Genomic DNA, 20,310 nt, shown 5'->3' on the forward strand with positions numbered 1-20,310 from the left:
GTTCCATGGAAGCATGGCTTCAGTGGCGACATAGAGACGTATCAAAGCCGACAGAGAAGAAAGGCTGAAGTAGTAGAGAAGATGCGTGCCCTGGAAGAATGGGTTGCTTCGATCGAAGGTGCACTTGCAACTAGCCAGCAGCAGCCACCAGAAGCCAGATCAACGGCTTAGTTGGAGACTAGCCCCGTCGGCTCACAGCGTCATAGCAGCATCGCTTCAACAGAATACCCAGCCGCAAATCGAGAGGAAACGGTTGCGGAACATAACCCCGTGGACGACATCGCTGTCAGAACCCCTGTGAGCTTCTATGTCCGCTAAGGAGAAAACTGAAAGTAGTTACTCACGGGGTTGTTGAAATCCCTATTCAAGGCGGGACAATCCATGGCATGAGGATTCCAGAAGGATATTCTAGAGTCATGGTTGACCGTGTCAAGAAAGGATGGGAAGACCTCGACCTCGAGATCCCTGGAGGTGATGGAGAAGAGGAACTAGGACAGGCCCTCCACACTTGGATCTGTTGGAAAAAATAGTACATAAGAATTGCAGGAAGGGATTCTAGCACGTCTCTTAGGTCACTAGTCGCTCAAGGGTACCCCAACATGGATCCACCGTCACCGGCCGCTGCCCGGGACCCCAGCGTTAGTCCATCGCCGTCACCGGCCGCTTTCCGGGACCCCAGTGTTAGTCCGCCTCCGCCACCTCCTCCACCTTCTCCCCCCGCAAAGAAGAAGCAATCTGCTTGGGTGCCGCCACCGCCACCTCCAAGGCCGAAGAAGACCCAACAACACAAGAAGAAAGAGAAGCCCCAGCCAGAGAAGTCAGGTTACGAAATGACTGCTGACGAATTGACTGTTTGGGTGCAAAAAGACGTGCACGAGCAGTTGAAGCCAAAGAAGCCTCCGCCAAAGGAATCAGTGGATCCAGCGGCGAAGAAATTCTTTCTATCCATGGTGTGCCAACCAAAGCCTCCACTAATGTCGGACTACGACCGCTCGATTGCAAAATCATGGGAGAAGAAGAGTAATCGGAAGTACAACCAAGTCCCCCAGCTCGGCGAACAACCCAAACAAAGGGTACCCGATCTCAAGGTCCTTTCAAAAGAGGATGCAGCACTTGCAGAGTTTGTGGCTGAAACCGGGCTCTCAAAAGCTCAGCTGAAAGGGAAAGAAAATGTCCCAGTTCACGAAGGAGCAGGCAGAAAACCATTTGTACTGGGACAACCTCTTATGTGGCCAGAGTTGATTGACAAGCTACCAACGAGAATGCGGGAGTTGCATAACTAGTACATGAAATATTCTTCAGAGGAAAATATTATGTTCCCTGCTCGCATTAAAGATAGCCATTTCCATCGGGGGATGGACGATGTATGGATTGAACTTGAAAATCTGTGGGATCTATACCATCAAGATGCTCTAGACAAGTCCCTCCTCAGTGCATTCTGCATGTAAGTGTTTCCTCTCTCATTTCTATACTCTCTAGCTGTACTAAGTCTGTGGTTTCTCATCCCGTCCTCGTATTTCTAATTGTGTAGGATGAAGGTGCAAGAATGCCGAAAAAATGGCATTGATCCACATGTCGTAAATGAAGAGTCGGTACGCAAATGACCAAATCGCACCAAGAATATTATATTCACGGCCATGGATAGGCAGCACGCTTGCACATTCATTCTATTGCCATACAACTTCGAGTGAGTCCTTTAACTTTTTACATAACTTTAATTTATCGTACAAATTTAAGTGAGCCTTTAACTTCTTTTCATCACTTCAATTTCAACAGCTTCCACTGGATCTTGCTCTCTATCGAGATCGATCGGTCCCGAGTTGTGGTGTTCGACTCCTTGCGGAAACCAAAAGAAAAGTATCAATCTCTCATAGACATCCTTCAAAGCGCATGGGCTCGGTTTATCCGTAATCACATAGGAGTCGCGACATCGCCTTCTGATCTTTATATCAAAACTGACTTTCCGGTACGGATACATATCGCGCATCTACTGTGATTTCATTAAACGTCATGAATATTTCATAACCCACATCTATATATTGTTTCAAATAGAAGCAAGGAACCAACCTATGTGGTTACTATGTATGTGAGCATATACAGAGTTTTTGCTCCTCCACCAAGAGGATGACACAACAACAATTCGATGTACGTGTTACATTAATATATAACAATTTCTTGCATTTAATTCCATACAGGTACTAATAGAAAATTTTGGTGTTTGCACTTGACAGATTTAGCGTATGAAGGAGGACCTCATCGAATCGGAAAGAATCAGGGCAATTCAAGAATCACTGGATGGATTCCTGCTAGATGAGGTCATAAATCGAAAAGGAGAATTTTATTCGGATCAAAGGATAAGCGTAGGACGACTTGATAGAAACAACCGCGGGGGCGACAACAACGATGACGACGACGACGATGACTAGTATTATTCTCCTTTTTGATACTTGTCAGAAAAAACTAATGATCATGGATACTTGTAAATATTTTTGTACTCCAAATTGCACTACTATATTATAAGTACTTGTAATTAATGAAGTGTATATCAATATAATATGTATATATAATTGCTTTTGTTTTGCGCGAACAATATATATGAATGCTAGATACGAATACAAATACGCAAATGGCTACAAAATACGAATACTAATTAACTAAAACTAAAATGAAAAGAGAAGAAACATAATTAAAAAAACAAACCAAAAAACACTTAGTACCGGTTGGTAAAACCAACTGGTACTAATCTGCTGCGCCAGGAGCTGGAACGTGGCAGGAAATTTATTACCAACCGGTACTAAACTACACTTTTAGTACCGGTCAGCCTGACCGGTACTAAACGTAGGCGCGTTTAGTACCGATGGGGCGGTACCGAGTGGAAAACCGGTACTAACAGGGGTTCCCGCCAGGTACAAATGCCAGTTTTTCTGGCAGTGGTCGCTTCTCAAGGACGACAACGACGACGACGACTACTTCCGGGTCAGGTGTGATGTCGCCATCCTCAGGGAGGCGGCTCCTCAAGCGCCACCGCGTCTCGGCCTCGGCGACCTCCTCGCCGGCCAGCGGGCGGGCCGGGACGTGACCTTCGAGGTCGGCGGCGAGGTGTTCACGGCGCACAGGTGCGTGCTCGCCGCCCGGTCCACGGTCTTCATGGCCGAGCTCTTTGGCCCCGGGGGGCAGCAGCAGCAGAACGACGCCGCAGCCTCTCGCGTACGGATCGACGGCATGGCGGCGAGGGTGTTCCAGGCGTTGCTCCACTTCATCTACACCGACTCCTTTCCTAAGGTCGACGACGATGGCGACAAGGTCGCCATGGCTCAGGGCCTGCTCGCGGCGGCCGACCGGTACAAGTTGGAGGGGCTCAAGTCGGCCTGCAGCGACATGCTTGGCAGCCGCATCGACGCAACCACGGTGGTGACTACACTGCAGCTGGCTCACAAGCATGGGTGCCACAACCTCAAGGAGGCATGCACCAAGTTTCTCAAGGACGTGCCGGGCGAAGTTGGTCGGAGTCTAATGTCTTCAAGCTGATCTATCCATATGTAGTGAGCCGTTTGTAGCTTCGTCAATCGCAAAATCTATCAGTCTAGCCATCAGTAATTCAGTATGTGTTCATAGTGGTATGTGAGCATGCTCAAACATTTTATTTATGTTCGAAGAGAATTTGAAAGATCAAATAATGAACGTCAAGATGCATTTTGCTCTACTGTGAAGTGTGCTAGCTCCTAACTTGAACGGTAAATCGATTTGATTGGCTGTAAAGCTTAAGAAAATGGTACAGCGATCCATCAAATTAATTAAAAGTAAGGACCTAGCTACATTGGGCCCGTTGTACGGCCGCTCTCTTTTAGAGAAAGTTTTTTATCATAAATTCCTATTAAGTGGTTTTCCATACATGATTCCAAACAAAAAAAAAACTAAAGTTTCAACATCGAAAGTGAGACCCTGGAAGTGGTGGTGGCTGTGGGAGACTATACTGTCACGATCAGTAACCCTGACTAATCTAACAAAACCCTGACCTCTATCAAAGGGACACTTCTGGAGATCACGAACTTGCAGACCAAATCTATCAACTAGAAGATTCAGGATCACCAGCCTGAGTTCAGAGAAAGGCACCTCACCAATTGGGGAAACAGTAACAATGGCGAGGTCCTCATCTATTATATTATATTAATAAGAGAGTGTTAAAAGAAGTCACCACGTTCGCCGAGAGGCTCTAGAAATTCTCACGTTAATCTAAAAAAGAGAAGGATTTGAACCGTCGGATTTAATGAAGATCCGACGATCTAAAGTAATTAGAAGAGTCCATACCAATTCAATTAAGATGCAAATGTGTAAATTAATGTAGAGACCATATCCAATTAAAAACTATTACGTGGTTGAGCCTAGAGTCCGTATTGCATTAGAATATGGCTTAGCTGCCGCATCCTTAAAATATTCCATATTCTATAAAGTGTACGCATGCATATGCACTTGGACATGAATCAGTCAATAAATAAAAATATAGGATTTGGAAAGAAAAATAATCCAGCCAAGTAAATAAATAGATGGCCACAATCTATCTATTATATTAATAAGAGAGTGTTAAAAGAAGTCACCACGTTCGCCGAGAGGCTCTAGAAATTATCACGTTAATCTAAAAAAGAGAAGGATTTGAACCGTCGGATTTAATGAAGATCTGACGATCTAAAGTAATCAGAAGAGTCCATACCAATTCAATTAAGATGCAAATGTGTAAATTAATGTAGAGACCATATCCAATTAAAAACTATTACGTGGTTGAGCCTAGAGTCCGTATTGCATTAGAATATGGCTTAGCTGCCGCATCCTTAAAATATTCCATATTCTATAAAGTGTACGCATGCATATGCACTTGGACATGAATCAGTCAATAAATAAAAATATAGGATTTGGAAAGAAAAATAATCCAGCCAAGTAAATAAATAGATGGCCACTAGCAGGTTCCACGTAGCAACAAAACCAACGAGACCTATGAGCTTTCTTCACGCCCACAACTTGATACAATCATGTTCATCCTCTCTCCTGCAATGCATGCAATGCTGAACATGGACAACACACAATCATTCAACTGATAATGTGAGCCTCATGTGTTCATACTATCACTATTGACCTCGATTTCATATATGTACGTGAGCTCGAGCTATAGTGAGACATTGATTTCGGTGGTGGTTAATTAATAAATAGCTCAACTTCGACCCAATGACCTAGAACCTACACTTTGTGGCGAGAGAGAAAATTGAAAAAAAAATATATAACATACAAAGAGAAGAAGGTGTGAGAATCTTGCTTGCACAAAGGCCAAGACGCAATATGAGAGTGGTATATGGGTAGGGCCGTAATGGATCTAAAAGGAAAAATTCTAAATTACTCCTCTGAATGAACCAAAGTTTGGATAACTCCCTAAACTATTATTTGGTTCATTTTAGCCCCCCAAACTATGCATTTTGGTTCAAATTACTCTCTAATACAATTTATCTTTTTCATAGTAGAGTTCAAAACTATATGAAAAATAATGATGATAAATTTATAACAATATTTTTTAATATGCATTGTGATGTCCACTACTACTCTACAAAATTTGAAATTAAAATTCAACTTGTGTATGGAGAAACAAAAAGGACAAATTGTATTATAGGGTAAAATGAACTAAATTGCAAAGTTTAGGGGGTAAACTGAACCAAATTATAATTTAGGGGGTTATCTAGACTTTGGCTATAATTTAGGGGAGTAATTTATATTTTTTTCCATCTAAAAATTAAGCCAATACATTTTAAGGACCGGGTTAAGAGTTGTGTTAGATTGTGAGGGGGTATTAGGACCATAATTACTTATTGAACTAATCGTATTACTGAATTACACTTAGTAAAACTGTCAGCAATCGTATGCAATAGTTATTATTGAACTTTTTTCTGTAATTTTACGTGTAGCTACCCCTAAGGTGTAGAATAATATATATAGATATAGACTCAATTAAATAGAAAATTTCATGATAGAAAAAGGACAAATGATCAAATCGGCACCCAAACTATAACAATAGATGTACCACAAATGATGAATTTAACCAAATAATAATATAGCATCTTTTGTCCATTCGGAATTATGGTGGGAGAAAAAAAGAATCATTCCACAAAACACCACACAAAAGTGTGGTATATTATCACGCTGCCATGCATCATCGTGTCTTAAATGTTTGTTTCCGTGCGATCTCTCACCTCGCCAGCCACCTCAAACTAAGACATCAAATTTGAGCAGCATTGTTGTTCGCACCATCAACACGAAGAAGAGCATTTCTCTAACCATCTACAAAGGAGAATGGCTCCAAAGCAGGTGGCCTAGAAAGCAATACTTTAGATCTAAAAGCTACCACATACCACATCCATCCGATATCAGGAGTTAGAAATCAACATCAACATGAAGAAGAGCGCTTCTTTAACCGCCTACAAAGGAGAATGGCTCCAGAGCAAGTAGTCCAAAAAAAAATAATACTTTATATTTAAAAGGCCACCACGTACCACATTCATTTGATGTCATCCGGGAGTTAGAAATCTGCATGTTAATTAATGAGGAAAATGAAAGATCTACAATTTTTATTATTTATTTGGTGAATTAATTCCATCAACACTTGAGAGTTATAAGTATAAAAAAAGTTTAGATTAAAAAGAAGTAAAGAAAAACAATCAATTTTGTTATGTTATATAGAGTTGTTAGTAGGTTTACCTTAAGTTATTCAAAAAAGCAACATGACATGTGGTGTCACCTTGAAATGAAAAAAAAATAATTTAGCGGTGTCTGGATTGGCTAAAATAGGGGCACTAAAAATTATCCCTAGGTGCCCTAATGAGCTAAATATAGAGTTTAGCTCTAATCAGGACTCACGGGCTCTAACAACCAACTAAGCATTATCTGGGCAATTAGATTACCAATTGGCCCATATGTAGCTCTCTTATTTGGCATCCAAATAACAGCTGAGATCCAAACACCCCCTTAATACTTAAGTGCCAAATGAATCCAATAGACACACTATGGGTTTATAAATTACCACAATAATAGGTAAAAAATCATAAAATATCTCCATCATTGATCTTAGTGGATCCCTATCATAACATATCATTTTTTTATGATACAAGGCTAAAAGCATCTCGATCAGGATGACACACCTATGACGATTACCTTAAGTGCATAGTATATAAGTGCAGAGTGAATTAGTATTCATAGAATCATCAAGGTGCAATGAGGGGAGTCAAAGAGATCCGTTGTGTCCTAATTTCTAGAGCCAGTCTAGAGAAAGACCAGTGGAGCAAATGCAAGAAGCTAAATAGAATCGGTGAATGAGCTTGCAGAAGGTAGAGAGGCTTCCAAGCTATGGGAGGGTGCACGAGGCATTGGTACATGTCAATGAAATAATTTTAGAAGTAAATGCTTTTCGTGAAACCACAGAAACAATAAACAAAATAAAAAAGTATGAAACAACTAAAATTAAAGATCCATAATGAATCCAAGAAGACAATAGAATTAAGTGAAATTAGCATCCTAATTTTCATACAATAGTAAAAGTAATCAAATAAGACTGTATATCAAATACATAAAAGTAACTCCTAGAGATTTTTAAACAAGTTATGCAAATCAATATATTTTCATATATATTTTTTGTGTGACTATTTTCATAGGTATCAGGAAGAAAAAGAAGTAAACAAATGACCAAATCTAATTCATAATAACTACATGTTTAGACAAAAAATGGAACAAAAAAGTATCAAATACAATATTAAGAAAAGGGACACTAACGAGCAAAGGAGGATTGAAAGAATATAACATAACCCCTGCTTTTAGTGTTTTGCTCTTAATTTCATAATTTTGTTCTAATTGAGGTACATGGATAACGGGATAAGGACTAATCAACCAAGAGTAGAGTTTGTAGAAGCCCCATCAAAATAAGGCATATGCATCTAAACTATGTTTATACATAGTATTCCCTTTTATCATGTACATGTTTTGTGCAATAAAATAAGATGATAAAAATGTGATATCATAAACTGGGCTATTTTGACAAAATAATAACAATGAAATAATGAAATAAAATTATTTAAATATATTTAATTTTAGTTAAAAGGATGCCAAATATTATCATGAAATAAGCTAGCTACCCGCGCCATTAGCGCGGGCCACCTTGTTAGTTTCTTGGAATCGCTCGAGGGGTTACCATGCGGATATATGGGTTGTGTTTAGATTCAAAAAGTTTACAACCAAAAATATCACATATATCGGATGTTTGAACACATGTATGGAGTACTAAATAAAATCTATTTACAAAACCTTTTGCACGGATGGGTTGTAAATCTTGAGACGAATCTAATGAGCCTACTTAATCCATAATTTGAAACAGTGATACTATAGTGACTATTCGCTAATTATGAATTAATAATAAATTATTTAGGCTCGTTAGATTCATCTCGCGATTTACAATCCATCCGTCCAAAAAATTTTGTAAATAGATTTTATTTAATACTTCGAAATAGCAAGATTCTCTTTCAAAAAAATTTTACCAAGTGATCTAACTCGGCCATGGTTGCCTTCCGGGACGGACGGAGTATTAAGAACGGTGTCTCCTCATCTTCATTCGATTTAGCCTCTGTTTAGTTTCCAAAAAAATTTCTACAGTACTCGTCGCATCAAATTTTTAAACACATACATGGAGCATTAAATACAGTTGAAAAAATAACTAATTACACAATCTAACTGGTTAGCACGAGATGAATTTTTTAAATCTAATTAATTCATAATTAAATATTATTTGTCAAATAACAACGAAATATGCTACAATATCTCAAATCTTTTCGCGCACTGAACACAGACTTATTAGCTCATCGTCTTCCCCGTTTCCCCGTGTGCCGATCCGCGTGCCGCACGCGCACGACGGTCAAACGCCTCTCTTCGCCTCCTCGGCCGGCGTGCGCCGCGACGGCTCGTGTGACGCTGACGACGGCGCGGCCACCCACGGCGCCGTTGCTATAAAACCACCACCCTACCCTGCCCTGCGGCGCATCTCAGCTCTCTCACCCCATTGCCTTCACTAAAGCTAGCGCCGCCAGCCCAAGCCCATCGGCCACGAATGGCCACCTCCCCAGCATCCGCCGCCGCCACCGCTGGCCGCGTGACCACCGTCGTTACCGAGACCATGGCCGGGTGGTGCGTGCTGATGACGGTCGACGGGTACTCCAAACTCATGGAGGCCGACGAGTGCATCGAATCCGACTGGTTCTGCGCCGGATGCCGCCGTTGGTACATGTACATAATCGGCGGAGCGAAGGAAGCCGCCGCCGCCGACTTGGCGACCTTCGTCATTGGTCTCGAGAGCCCAGATGATGAAGTGAAGGTGCGGTACAAGCTCACCCTGCTCAACCGTGCCGGAGAGATAATCTCCGCCACCCAAAGCTTCGCTACCCTCTCGAGCTCAGTTAACTCCACTGAGATGGGGGCGATGGACACCCAGTATCTCCTCGAGGACAGCTTCCAGATCAGGTGCGAAGTCGCCGTCGTCACGGAGATCACCGCGGCGCGGCCGCCGGACCTGCCCCGGCACCTCGGCGGCCTCCTGGCGAGCCAGGTCGGGGCGGACGCGACGTTCCAGGTCGGCGGCGAGGTCTTCGCCGCGCACCGGTGCGTGCTCGCCGCCCGCTCCGGGGTCTTCATGGCCGAGCTCTTCGGCCCGGGGAAGGGAACGAGCGCCGCCGCGGCGGCCCCCGTGCGGATCGACGGCGTGGAGCCGAGGGTGTTCCGGGCCTTGCTGCACTTCATCTACACCGACTCCCTTCCTGAGGTTGAGGTAGGCGAGGGCGGCGGCGACGACGACGAGGTCGCCATGGCTCGGGGTCTGCTCGCGGCGGCGGACAGGTTCGGCGTGGAGAGCCTCAAGCTGATCTGCGGCGACGTGCTGTGCAACTCCATCGACGCGCGCACGGCCGTGGACTTGCTGGAGCTAGCGGACAACCATGGCTGCCCGAGTCTCAAGGCGGCGTGTGTCAAGGTCATCAAGGACCTGCTCGCCAAGGTTTCGCCTTCATCGTCTCCAATCAGGAAGAGGCAAAAGAAACTTAATTAGCCAAGTTTAGTCTTGCATTACAGTTGGCTAAGTTAGTTTCTGTTCCAAGTACTACTATGCATGTTTATTTACTGGATCTGTGTTTTGTTTGACAATCTTGTGGATTATATTAGGTCATGCATCTTTCGCTGTTGCGGCTATTTATTCAGTGGTAGTAAGCGACATATCTATCCATGTAAGTGAACCTCTGTGCCTTAATCAATGGCAAAATTTATCAGTCTAGCCATCACCAATATGTGTTCATGTATGTGAGTATTTTCTTTTGTGTTCAAAGAGAACCTAAAAGAGCCAAAAAAAATGCAACTATATGGCAACAGATAATCAGAGTTTAGAAAGAGATGCCGAATCATCAGTGAGGTATTCAGGTACGGTTCTCTATAAAGAAATCACTGACAAAGCAAGGTGCAACCCATGCAGTGTAGCACGAGTTTTGATCAGAACATGTGCTGTTTGGGATTTCAGGTGGGTCAAAGCCGAAATTGGTATTACACAGTAAAGATCAAAAAATGAGCGTCAAGAGACATTTTGCTTCACTGTAAAAGTGTGCTAGCTCCTCCTAGCTTGACACGGTCAAGCAATTTATTTCGCTGTAAAAGCTTAAGAAAGCTAGGAGATGATGTCAATGTTACAGTGGGCGGAGGTGCCAGCAGCTACGAAAATAATTCTAATTTTTACTGTGTGCTCTATTTTTGCCGAGTGTTTGTTTTCTCGCACTGGGCAAATGGCCCTTTTGTCGGGTGCCCGAAAAGAGGCTCACGACAAAACCTTGGCACACAGTAATTAAATATATATGCAGTTTCTGGTAGTGTAGCTTGACACGGTCAAGCGATTTACACTACTAAGAAAGGGCTATGGGCACCGTAGCTTGACACGGTCAAGCGATCTATTATCTTAATACAATAGTGTTAAAAGAAGCCACCACATTCGCCGAGAGGGTTTAGAAATTCCCACGTTAATCTAAAAAAGAGAAGAATATACATCGTTGGATTTTATGAAGATCTAACGGTCTATATTGTTATAAGATCTTAATACAATAGTGTTGAAAGAAGTCACTACGTTCGCCGAGAGGGTTTAGAAATTCCCACGTAATCTAAAAAAGAGAAGAATATACACCGTTGGATTATATGAAGATCTAACGGTCTATATTGTTCTAAGAATTCATATCATATAAAAAAATCCATATCACATAAAAATCCACATTGAATAAAATTTTTATATTTCCTATTGTTATTAGAGTCGGACTCCATTGTTTTAGCGACATTAAACTGTCCATACTTGGAAAGGTTGCATGCTTCGTTTCTGGCAAGGTTACATCAAGCAAACAAAGTTTGGTTGCTCAAACTAGGGCTCTATACTGCTTCGTTTATCGATAGGATTTAAAAAAATAAAGAAAGGTCACATCATAAAGACATATCCGTTTCTATCACGTATACTCTCACCTACATCAAAGCTTTTGCTCGGTACAAGACCGACTCTGTCATCTATATTAGGCTCAATATATAAATAGAACCTTAAAACAATTGGTACAATTAGTTTTGTCTGGCACAGTTTTTTTCTAGCCGAAAAGAGTTCTCCGTCATTTCTCAACCTAATCTCTCGAACAGTTGGTCTAGGGAGGTCTAGAAATTCCCATGTTAATCTAAAATTGCACCGTCGGATTTTATAAAGATCTAATGGCTTAGATTTATCTAAAGAGTCCATATCAAATACGACTAAAAATATTAGATTATTAATAGAAAAGATAATAATATGCATATATAATAAATTCTATAAAAGAAAAGAATATACAACCAATAAGATAAGCAACTCTTTACTAATTTCTCATCTGCAGTTCCAGAAAAACAATCACACATACCAAAACCAAAATATAAAAATTAGCACTTTTTTATTTTGGAAAAGGACCGTGGCAATATGCGTGACGTCGTGCGTGGCAACAACACCAGGACGACATCGTTTTCCGCTCCATGGCTCTCTAGGCGAGCGACTCATGTCCGGGCCATCCGGGGGCAGATTTTATCTCTCCTCCTGCATTGCATCTGCTGATTTGCATCCATAGAAGATTAATTATTTTTATCTACGATCGATTTAGAATTTGAATAAAGTTTTATTCATCACACTTAAAATTCTCCAATCGCCTGGACATTGAGACTTGATTCAGTTGATGGTGGCTGCCTAGGCGGCAAGCATTCCTTGATCTACGGAGAGGTGTCCCTAGGCTTGCAGGATGCCTGGGGCTAGAGACCGGGCACGAGGGGTGGTAGTGGTTAGCACTTAGCAGCATGGTGGTGTGGCTAAAGTGCCGCCAAAGTCATCATGAGCTACTCATATGTATCTCATGCACGTTCTTGAGAGAACGACGACAGTTGCAAGTGGCTAGGATAGGTACAAGTTTCAATAGGGGAGGAAGACGAGTCTTGGCCATCGCCCATCTATCGGACGTGATTGACGACATCTTCGGTGGAGTGAGGAGGTGAGGACAAGAACGTTGGCCACATACAGCCTGAGCTCAGTGGTGGCCAATTAAAAGAGTGCAGAATATAACAGATCAATTGTTGGCCGAGTCTGAAAGAAACAATGGTTGCTTTCTTAGGAGAGGAGCTAACCACAGCATAGAGAAAGCTAATAAGGTTGAGGTTGAATCCATCAGCATCTTTAACCCAAGAAACTAACATGCCGTTACATGATGATTGATAACTGCATGGAATAGAGTCGAGGAAGCGACACAGCTTGCTTTTTGCATTTTTTGCAGGGTTAGCAAAAGAAGGAGAAGGGATGAGGGTGCTAGCACTAGAGAAGGGATGAATTAGCAAGTTTGGCAACATGAGAGCGGGAAGGACACAAAATCGAGTCGCAATATAATGTATTAGTTATTATCAAGCAAACTTCTGGCAAGGCGCAGTTGATAGTCACAATGAAGTTGTGCAGCTAAGGATCGGTACACACAATGTAGGAGCTGATTAAGTGTGGCAATCTATTCTTCAAAGTAGCATGTTTGTGATGAGATATTGATCTATATATGTTGAATAAAAACTTCATCAAGAAAATTAAAGATTAGACAACACTTAATTATTGCAAAGCATAATTGGGTGACTGGGGAAGCATAAACTATGGACATCAGATGTGTCCGTTGGACCGACTGCACCATACAAATTTCTTTTGAAAACAACCTTACAACATATATTGTAGATGTAGCAGTCTTACAAAAAGGTCCTCCAAAGTGAAGCTAATTATGAACCAGGCCTAAACGACGACTAGACACACACGAACACCTCCACTCACAGTAGAAGCGAGAGCCTAAAGGAATTCACGAGCGAGCTACAAAACATAGTCGTCACCTCCATGAAGCTCAGCGATGAAAGCCACCAGAGGCACCAGAGTCCGAAGGAACTCATAATGATGCTTGGAGCTATAGGGCAGAGAAGCCTACCTAGGAGTTTGAAGAGAAAGAATACTTCATTGATGAAGACCAACACCGGTGACCCAAGGACGCAGAGGAAAGCGATGCCAACATGTAGAAAACAGAATCCTCAAATCCAAGGGAAGTTTTGCAATGCAACAAACAACAGAGGTCCACAGGAACCTGGATAGAAAAAAAGCTCAAAGCTGCTTCAATAAAAAAGATAGCGGGGTGAGATGAGAAGCAAACTAGAGCTACAAAAAAAATTAGCAAACAAAGACCACTTAGATTCACTCTGAAGAACAAAAGCAAATCCACAGCACAAGCAAGCAAATCTACCTTGACTAACCAAAACTAAAGTAATCAGATTGGTAGAAACCTGAAAGCAAGAGAAAGTAGGGTAAAAGGAGGAAGAAGGAGGAAGATGAAGAGCTGAACCAGAGAGCGAGGAAATGAAGGAAGAGGGATGAGATTCGGCTAGGCAGAGCGAGATGAAGAAGAGGGAGGGAAGGAACCTTTATTCAAGCTCACCCTGCAGCCATCGTAGCAAGCCACAACGACGAGGGCACTAGCGGCACCAGCAATAGCCACAACTGGGGGGGAGGGGGGCAAGCGCCCATTCGAGCATAACAAAGTACAGATAGTATACACTAAGAGAAAGGAGGCTGGCCCACCTCCTTCTCATCGTCAAGCTGGGAGCGATGGGATCTCTATGAGCTATAGGAGAACGGGATGGGAGACGATAAGATTAGGGGAAGCTTCGCAAGCTCGCTTGATATTTAGATGGGCATCGGGTAAGGCATTGGTTACAAAAAGATGGTGGTTTAGTGATGATAAAAATTTAAGATCCTACAATATCTATATCTTTTTACCAAATACTCATAAACACTTCAATCAATATGAATAAATCAATTGATCTATAAGAAAATATTTAAGTTCATTAGATCTTGAAATTAGAAATATATGAACTACAAATAGATCAATTGGTCGTACAAATTTAGGCTATACAAAATAGAGCATGCAGAAGAGTACAACAAATAAATATAAACATGTTTTAAATGTTAAGAGTGTTTAGGAATTACAAAGTTAGTTGAAAAGTAAAAGAAATAACACTAAGTTTTATGATGATTTAGTGGTTTTATTAACCTGTGACATTCCCTTGGCATTGATTTACGTTGGTATTATCACTTTGATGGTCTCAGAATTTACTTGATCAGGAAACAACAAAAAAATCATTTGAATTAATTAATTTTAAAATTTTAAAATAAATATAAATATTAGTACGAAAATTCTAGATACCCACGCTATTTGCACGGGCCACCTTGCTAGTTTACACTACTAAGAAAGGGCTATGGGCACCTCGAAACCGAGACTAGATGTCTCAACCTTTAACACCAGGAAAAATAACTGGTACTGGAGCCCTACTTTTGCTACCAAAATATTAAATTCGGGAAGAGGCCTGCATATAGGCGCGCATGCGGCGGCTCTCAGAAGCTGTTGCGTCGCGCGTACCTCTCTTACCATCTCACCTACACAACACTTGAGATGCGAAGATAGATATTTTACTTTTGAAGTAATCAATGGATGATCCTTTAGTACTACACCACCCGGTACCAAAGGCTAGACATATGTACCGGGTGATGTTACCACCCACTACCAAAGGCTAGACATAGATATCAGGTGATGTTACCACCCGGTTTTAATGTGAGTGGAACCTTTAGTAGTGAGTTCCAGATGGTGCATTTTATAAGACTCAAAACACTTGCGTTATCATGGAGACATACACGTACGTTAAATGGTTGGAATAAGCAGGTTCCAGTGTTTCATCAAGTTATTCCCTTGCAAGCAGTTGTAATTCAGTTTGATGATAATTTGCTTATGTTCAACCATGCTAAAAACTTACATGAATAAAATTGGGCATCTGTTGTGTTTAGTGTATCCTTGTCAACTGATTGAAAATTTAGTTATCTATCAATCACTTGTTGCAGCCACTGGGTCTGGAATACAGGGCTGAGATCAACTTCCAGTCCTATCATATCTTCTTCTATTCCTAGGTTCCAGTAGCCGCCCGCCACCTGCTGCCTCCTCCACCAGCCGCCTCTGCACCCGCAAGCTGAAACTCGCCCCCACTGCCTCTGCACCAGACTGGCTCCCGGCGACACCCCACTCCCTCCGCCGCCGCCCACAACCTCTCCCATGCTAACCCATCTCAGTGCTCAGCCATGACCCGCCCCTGACCCCACCGCTAGCCAGAGCTCGCCCCCACCACTTCCACAAGCCAACCGACTGTCCAGCTAGCCACCCGAGGCCGGCACGAACCGCCACCACCGCCCGCTACCATGCCACCCCGGAGCTCCCTTTAGGATCGCCGGATATAGGTACACCTCCTCCCCCCAACCCTGGACTCTAAAGACCCTGAACCCTAACCCTAAATGCTCATCCGAGCTAGCCGGCATCAAGGAAGATGGCGTCAATTGAGAGATATGCATGATTTCAGTCAGTTGACGAGGAGCAAATTTGTTTAAAAAAAGCACCGACAATGAAGTTACAACCCAGGCATGAACGCAAGAATTTTGTATCAAAACATGTGCTGATGCGGATAGATAACACATAGACAAGGGAACCCCGGGTTGATCGTGGATCATCCATTTAGACACATTTAGATTACTATTATTCCTTCTATAATGTAGTAGGAGAAATATATACATCTATATAATATATATTTTCAGAGATAAGAAAAATAGTTAAAATTATTGCAATAAGATTTTCTTAGAAAGATTTTGCAAAGCTGCACGCATGGATACTAACCTCGTAAGAGCATCTCCAAGAGTCTTGGTGTCCCAGCTTGCCTTGGGGAAAATAAAAAGCGAATCACCGCCAAACTCGGCGTCCAACAGCCTCGGCGTCCTCCTCACTAAGCTATCCAGCTCGGCAAAGGCTCTCCTTCCCTCAGAAAAGTTACCGAGCATGACTCACCATCCCGCCCTATCACACGCGCGCCCCTCTTTCCCGCGCAGCCCCTCCGCGCTCGCGCCCTACCTCACTTTACCGGCCGCCTCTCTGTCCTACCCCGCCCCCTGCCATGTCGGAGCCGCTATGCGTGGTCATGCCACCCTGGCCCTCGGCGACAGCTGCATGCCATAGGCCGCGCCCACCTGGCCGGATCTAGTCTTGGTCACCCGGCTGCTGCTTGTGGATCTGGAGGAGGGAGAGGCATCATGGCTGTGGGAGAGAGCGAACTCGATTCGGAGGTCGAGGAAGGAGAAGGTGGCACTAGGAGGCCAAAGGAGGAAGAGGAGCTGCTGCTCAGTGCTCTCGGTGCTCCACAGAGAGAGGAGGCAGAGAAGGGACGACGGATGACGGGAAGTTTCCCTTTTGAATATAGAGTCTGTTTTTAGAGAGTCTATTGGAGCCAACAATTTAGGAAGCTTTTTTTCTTTCTTTTACATGGCTCTCAACTCTAAATTTAGCTAGGATTATACCAAGGTTTTTGGAGATGCTCTAAACATGCGGGGTACTGAGGTATTATGGCACCAGTTTGTTGTTTGCAACGAAAAAAATCGCGGGCTATTGAAAATAGTGTTTGGCCTTTTCTGACCGCTATTGGTGCTATAGCGCCGCTATAGCAGCGCTATGGCCACGCTATAGCGGCAGCTAAGCGGAGTAGCGTTAGTTGATTGCTGCCGCTATAGCGCGCTATTTGTTTACAAGTGACAGAAAAAAATAAAAATCTATGATAAGTTGATAACATAATAACAACCAACATAATCCATGAGTTTTCCAACATAATAACAGCCAACATAATTGATAATAACGGGCCGCGCATGCTATTTTAGGCCTGGTAGCGATAGCGGGAAAATAGCGGCGCTACGGCGCTATTCGCGTTTAGCGGCGCAATAGCGCGAAATAGCGGCGATAGCGCCGATAGTGTGAAAATTAGCAATAGCGTTGCGGCACTTACTTCGTCCCACTATAGCGGCGCTATACCGCGAAAATAGCGCGCTATTTTTTTCCATGGTTGTTTGTGTTATGAAGAAATTAGATTAATGATCAATTTCTGTAATAATTAATTAAATTAATAATATCATTAGTAGTTACGACTCATGAAGGGGCCAATATGAAGGGGCATGTTCCTTCGGCCCCCTACTGGCCCCTTGGTCATATATAAAGCAAGTGGTCCTCCACTAATCAATGCAATCAATCCATTCTACTTCAATCATTTTCACTTATCTTTCTATTATGTCCCTCCATTCACAGATGATAGTCTTATTTGGGGAGGGCACAATGACCAAGATAAAAAAAACTCTGCTTATCAATCCTACTTATCCCATCATTATTTACCTAGTGAAAATAAGAGATCTTTAATGCTTAAACCTCGTGTAAACAAATGGTCTTTAATACCCCTCTTGCATGCAGCCAGTTTTTATCATACTCTCAAGGTACAAATTTACTTCTACGCAGTTAATGGGCGTTGGGACCGATAGGCATGGTGGATGGGCCCAAATAAGATTATCAATCTTAAAATTTTTAGATTTTAAAATAAAACTATCATTTGTGAATGGAGGGAGTATCACGCACGCCTTGCTCTCTACTGAGAGCAAGAGAAGGAAGAGGTCTGTCGGCCTCATACTTTTGGTTAAGATGAACCCGGCTGACTTATATTTCTTTACACTTGGGGATGGATTCCTCGTGTCCTTCCTGTTGCTGCCTGCACTGGACGTCGCCGTCGTTGCTTCCAGAAGAGAGGCCACTGCTTCTTGGCCCTCCATGGCCGGCGTCTCGCAGGACGCCATCACCGCAATGACCACCGTTTCCGCGGTGGTTGTGGCTGGAGCTTCACAGGTGGTTAGGGACGCTGGATGCCTCACATCGGAGTTAGAGGTTTATATACTTCAATCCATAGTTCCATACAATCAATGGCCTTGTTTGGTTGATCTAGCACACGATTCTCGAAAAGAGAATCTCGTATGCATGGAGTACTAAATGAAATCTATTTGTAAAATCTTTTTAGGGATGGGTGTAACTTTTCATGACGAATCTAATGACGGTAATTAATTAATGATTGACTATAGTAATACTACAGTAAACATTCTCTAATCACGTGGTCAAAGATCTCATTAAATTCTTCAGGGTTCCTAGCTAGCACAGGGGCTCTGAAGTTGGTTTTAAAAACTGCCTTAATTTAACACCTCTAATTAGCGGTCAAATTTAATACAAATCCTAACATAGCACAAACCAAACAGGGCCAATTTATTCTACTTCGATTCCTTTCACTTTTCATTCTAATAGTTTGTTTGTTTCCTTTCACAAAAAATCTCTCATGTTTTGGTCTACAAATGCAAATTAGAAATAAAATTAGTTGCTAGAAAACTTCACATTCCGTGTCCCTTTGTATACCCTTTGTACCGGCACGTGTAACATCAACCATTTTTCGGTAGATCCAGCAAGAGCGTGCATCCCTAGTAGCATTAAGCAAGAATTTAAGAACAGTGTCTCCGCATCTTCATTCGCAAAAAAAAAAAAGTCTCCTCGTCTTCCCCTTCTCCCCGTGTGCCGATCCGCGTGCCGCACGCGCACGACGGTCAAACATCTCTCCTCGGCCGGCGCGCGCCGCGGCGGCTCGTGTGAAGACGACGCCGGCCGGCCACCACCCACGGCGACCTTGCTATAAAACTACCCTACCCTCGCCCTCCCTGTTGCCCATCATCTCTCTACATTGCCTTCACTAGAGCGCCGCCAGCCCATCTCCCACGAATGGCCACCTCCCCAGCATCCGCCGCCGGCGCCGGCGGCCGCGTGACCACCGTCGTCACCGAGTCCTTGGGCAGGGGCTGATGATGGTCGACGGGTACTCCAAGTTCGTGGAGGCCGGCCGGATCATCGCATCTAACTTGTTCCTCGCCGGAGGGCACGACATGTTTATCGAGGTCGAGGGCATCCCATGCCGCCAAGTGAAGGAGGTGATTACCGTCAACCTTTGTCTCGGTTGCCCTGCTGATGAAGTGAAGGCAATGTGCAAGTTGACCCTGCTCAGCCGTGCTGGAGGGATCATCTCCTCGACCCAAAGATTCTATACCTTCTCAGAAACAGACTACTACAACAAGACGGAGGAGATGAACATCTCAGCTCTGCTCGAGGACAGCTTCCAGATCAGGTGCGAAGTCACCGTCGTCAAGGAGATAACCGAGGCGCGGCCGCCGGACCTGCCCCGGCACCTCGGCGGCCTCCTGGCGAGCCAGGTCGCGGCGGACGCGACGTTCCAGGTCGGCGGCGAGCTCTTCGCCGCGCACCGGTGCGTGCTCGCCGTCCGCTCCGCGGTCTTCATGGCCGAGCTCTTCGGCCCGGGGAAGGTGGAGATTGCCGCCGCCGCGGCCCCCGTGCGGATCGATGACGTGGAGCCGAGGGTGTTCCAGGCCTTGCTGCACTTCGTCTATACCGACTCCTTTCCTGAGGAAGAGGGTGGTCGCTTCTGCGTTGACGAAGACGACTACGACTACGACGACAAGGTAGCCATGGCGCGGGGTCTGCTCGCGGCGGCGGATAGGTTCGGCGTGGAGAGGCTCAAGCTGACCTGCGGCGACGTGCTGTGCAACTACATCGACGCGCGCACGGCCATGGACCTGCGTTCTATCCTATATGTTTACAGATTTCATTACTATATATTTCTATTCCAAGTGCTGCTGCTACTGTTTCTATTCCAATTGCTGCAACTATATATGTTTAGTCTCAGTATTACGGTTGACTAAGGTTATTATCAATGCTAAATTTTGTGATCAAATCCAAATGCAAATCAATT

General features: G+C 43.6%; 3 protein-coding genes across 3 annotated transcripts; all 3 read left to right on the forward strand.

Annotated features, from left to right (window-relative positions):
• The first annotated feature begins 1,355 nt into the window (after positions 1–1,355).
• Positions 1,356–3,528, forward strand: LOC120645865 (BTB/POZ and MATH domain-containing protein 2-like). Its single transcript, XM_039922588.1, has 3 exons — positions 1,356–1,444; positions 1,532–1,592; positions 2,932–3,528. Exons 1-3 carry the CDS (start codon positions 1,356–1,358, stop codon positions 3,526–3,528), a joined length of 747 nt encoding a protein of 248 aa, XP_039778522.1.
• A 5,599-nt stretch (positions 3,529–9,127) lies between these two features.
• On the forward strand, positions 9,128–10,117 carry LOC120645866 (BTB/POZ and MATH domain-containing protein 1-like). Its single transcript, XM_039922590.1, has one exon. It carries the CDS (start codon positions 9,128–9,130, stop codon positions 10,115–10,117), a length of 990 nt encoding a protein of 329 aa, XP_039778524.1.
• Positions 10,118–19,351: 9,234 nt separating this feature from the next.
• Positions 19,352–20,256, forward strand: LOC120645867 (BTB/POZ and MATH domain-containing protein 1-like). Its single transcript, XM_039922591.1, has 2 exons — positions 19,352–20,152; positions 20,239–20,256. The coding sequence occupies exons 1-2, from the start codon at positions 19,352–19,354 to the stop codon at positions 20,254–20,256; spliced, it is 819 nt and encodes a 272-aa protein (XP_039778525.1).
• The last annotated feature ends 54 nt before the right edge of the window (positions 20,257–20,310 follow it).

The sequence above is a fragment of the Panicum virgatum genome, chromosome 8K, assembly GCF_016808335.1.
Source record: "Panicum virgatum strain AP13 chromosome 8K, P.virgatum_v5, whole genome shotgun sequence".
Taxonomy (NCBI): Eukaryota; Viridiplantae; Streptophyta; class Magnoliopsida; order Poales; family Poaceae; genus Panicum; species Panicum virgatum.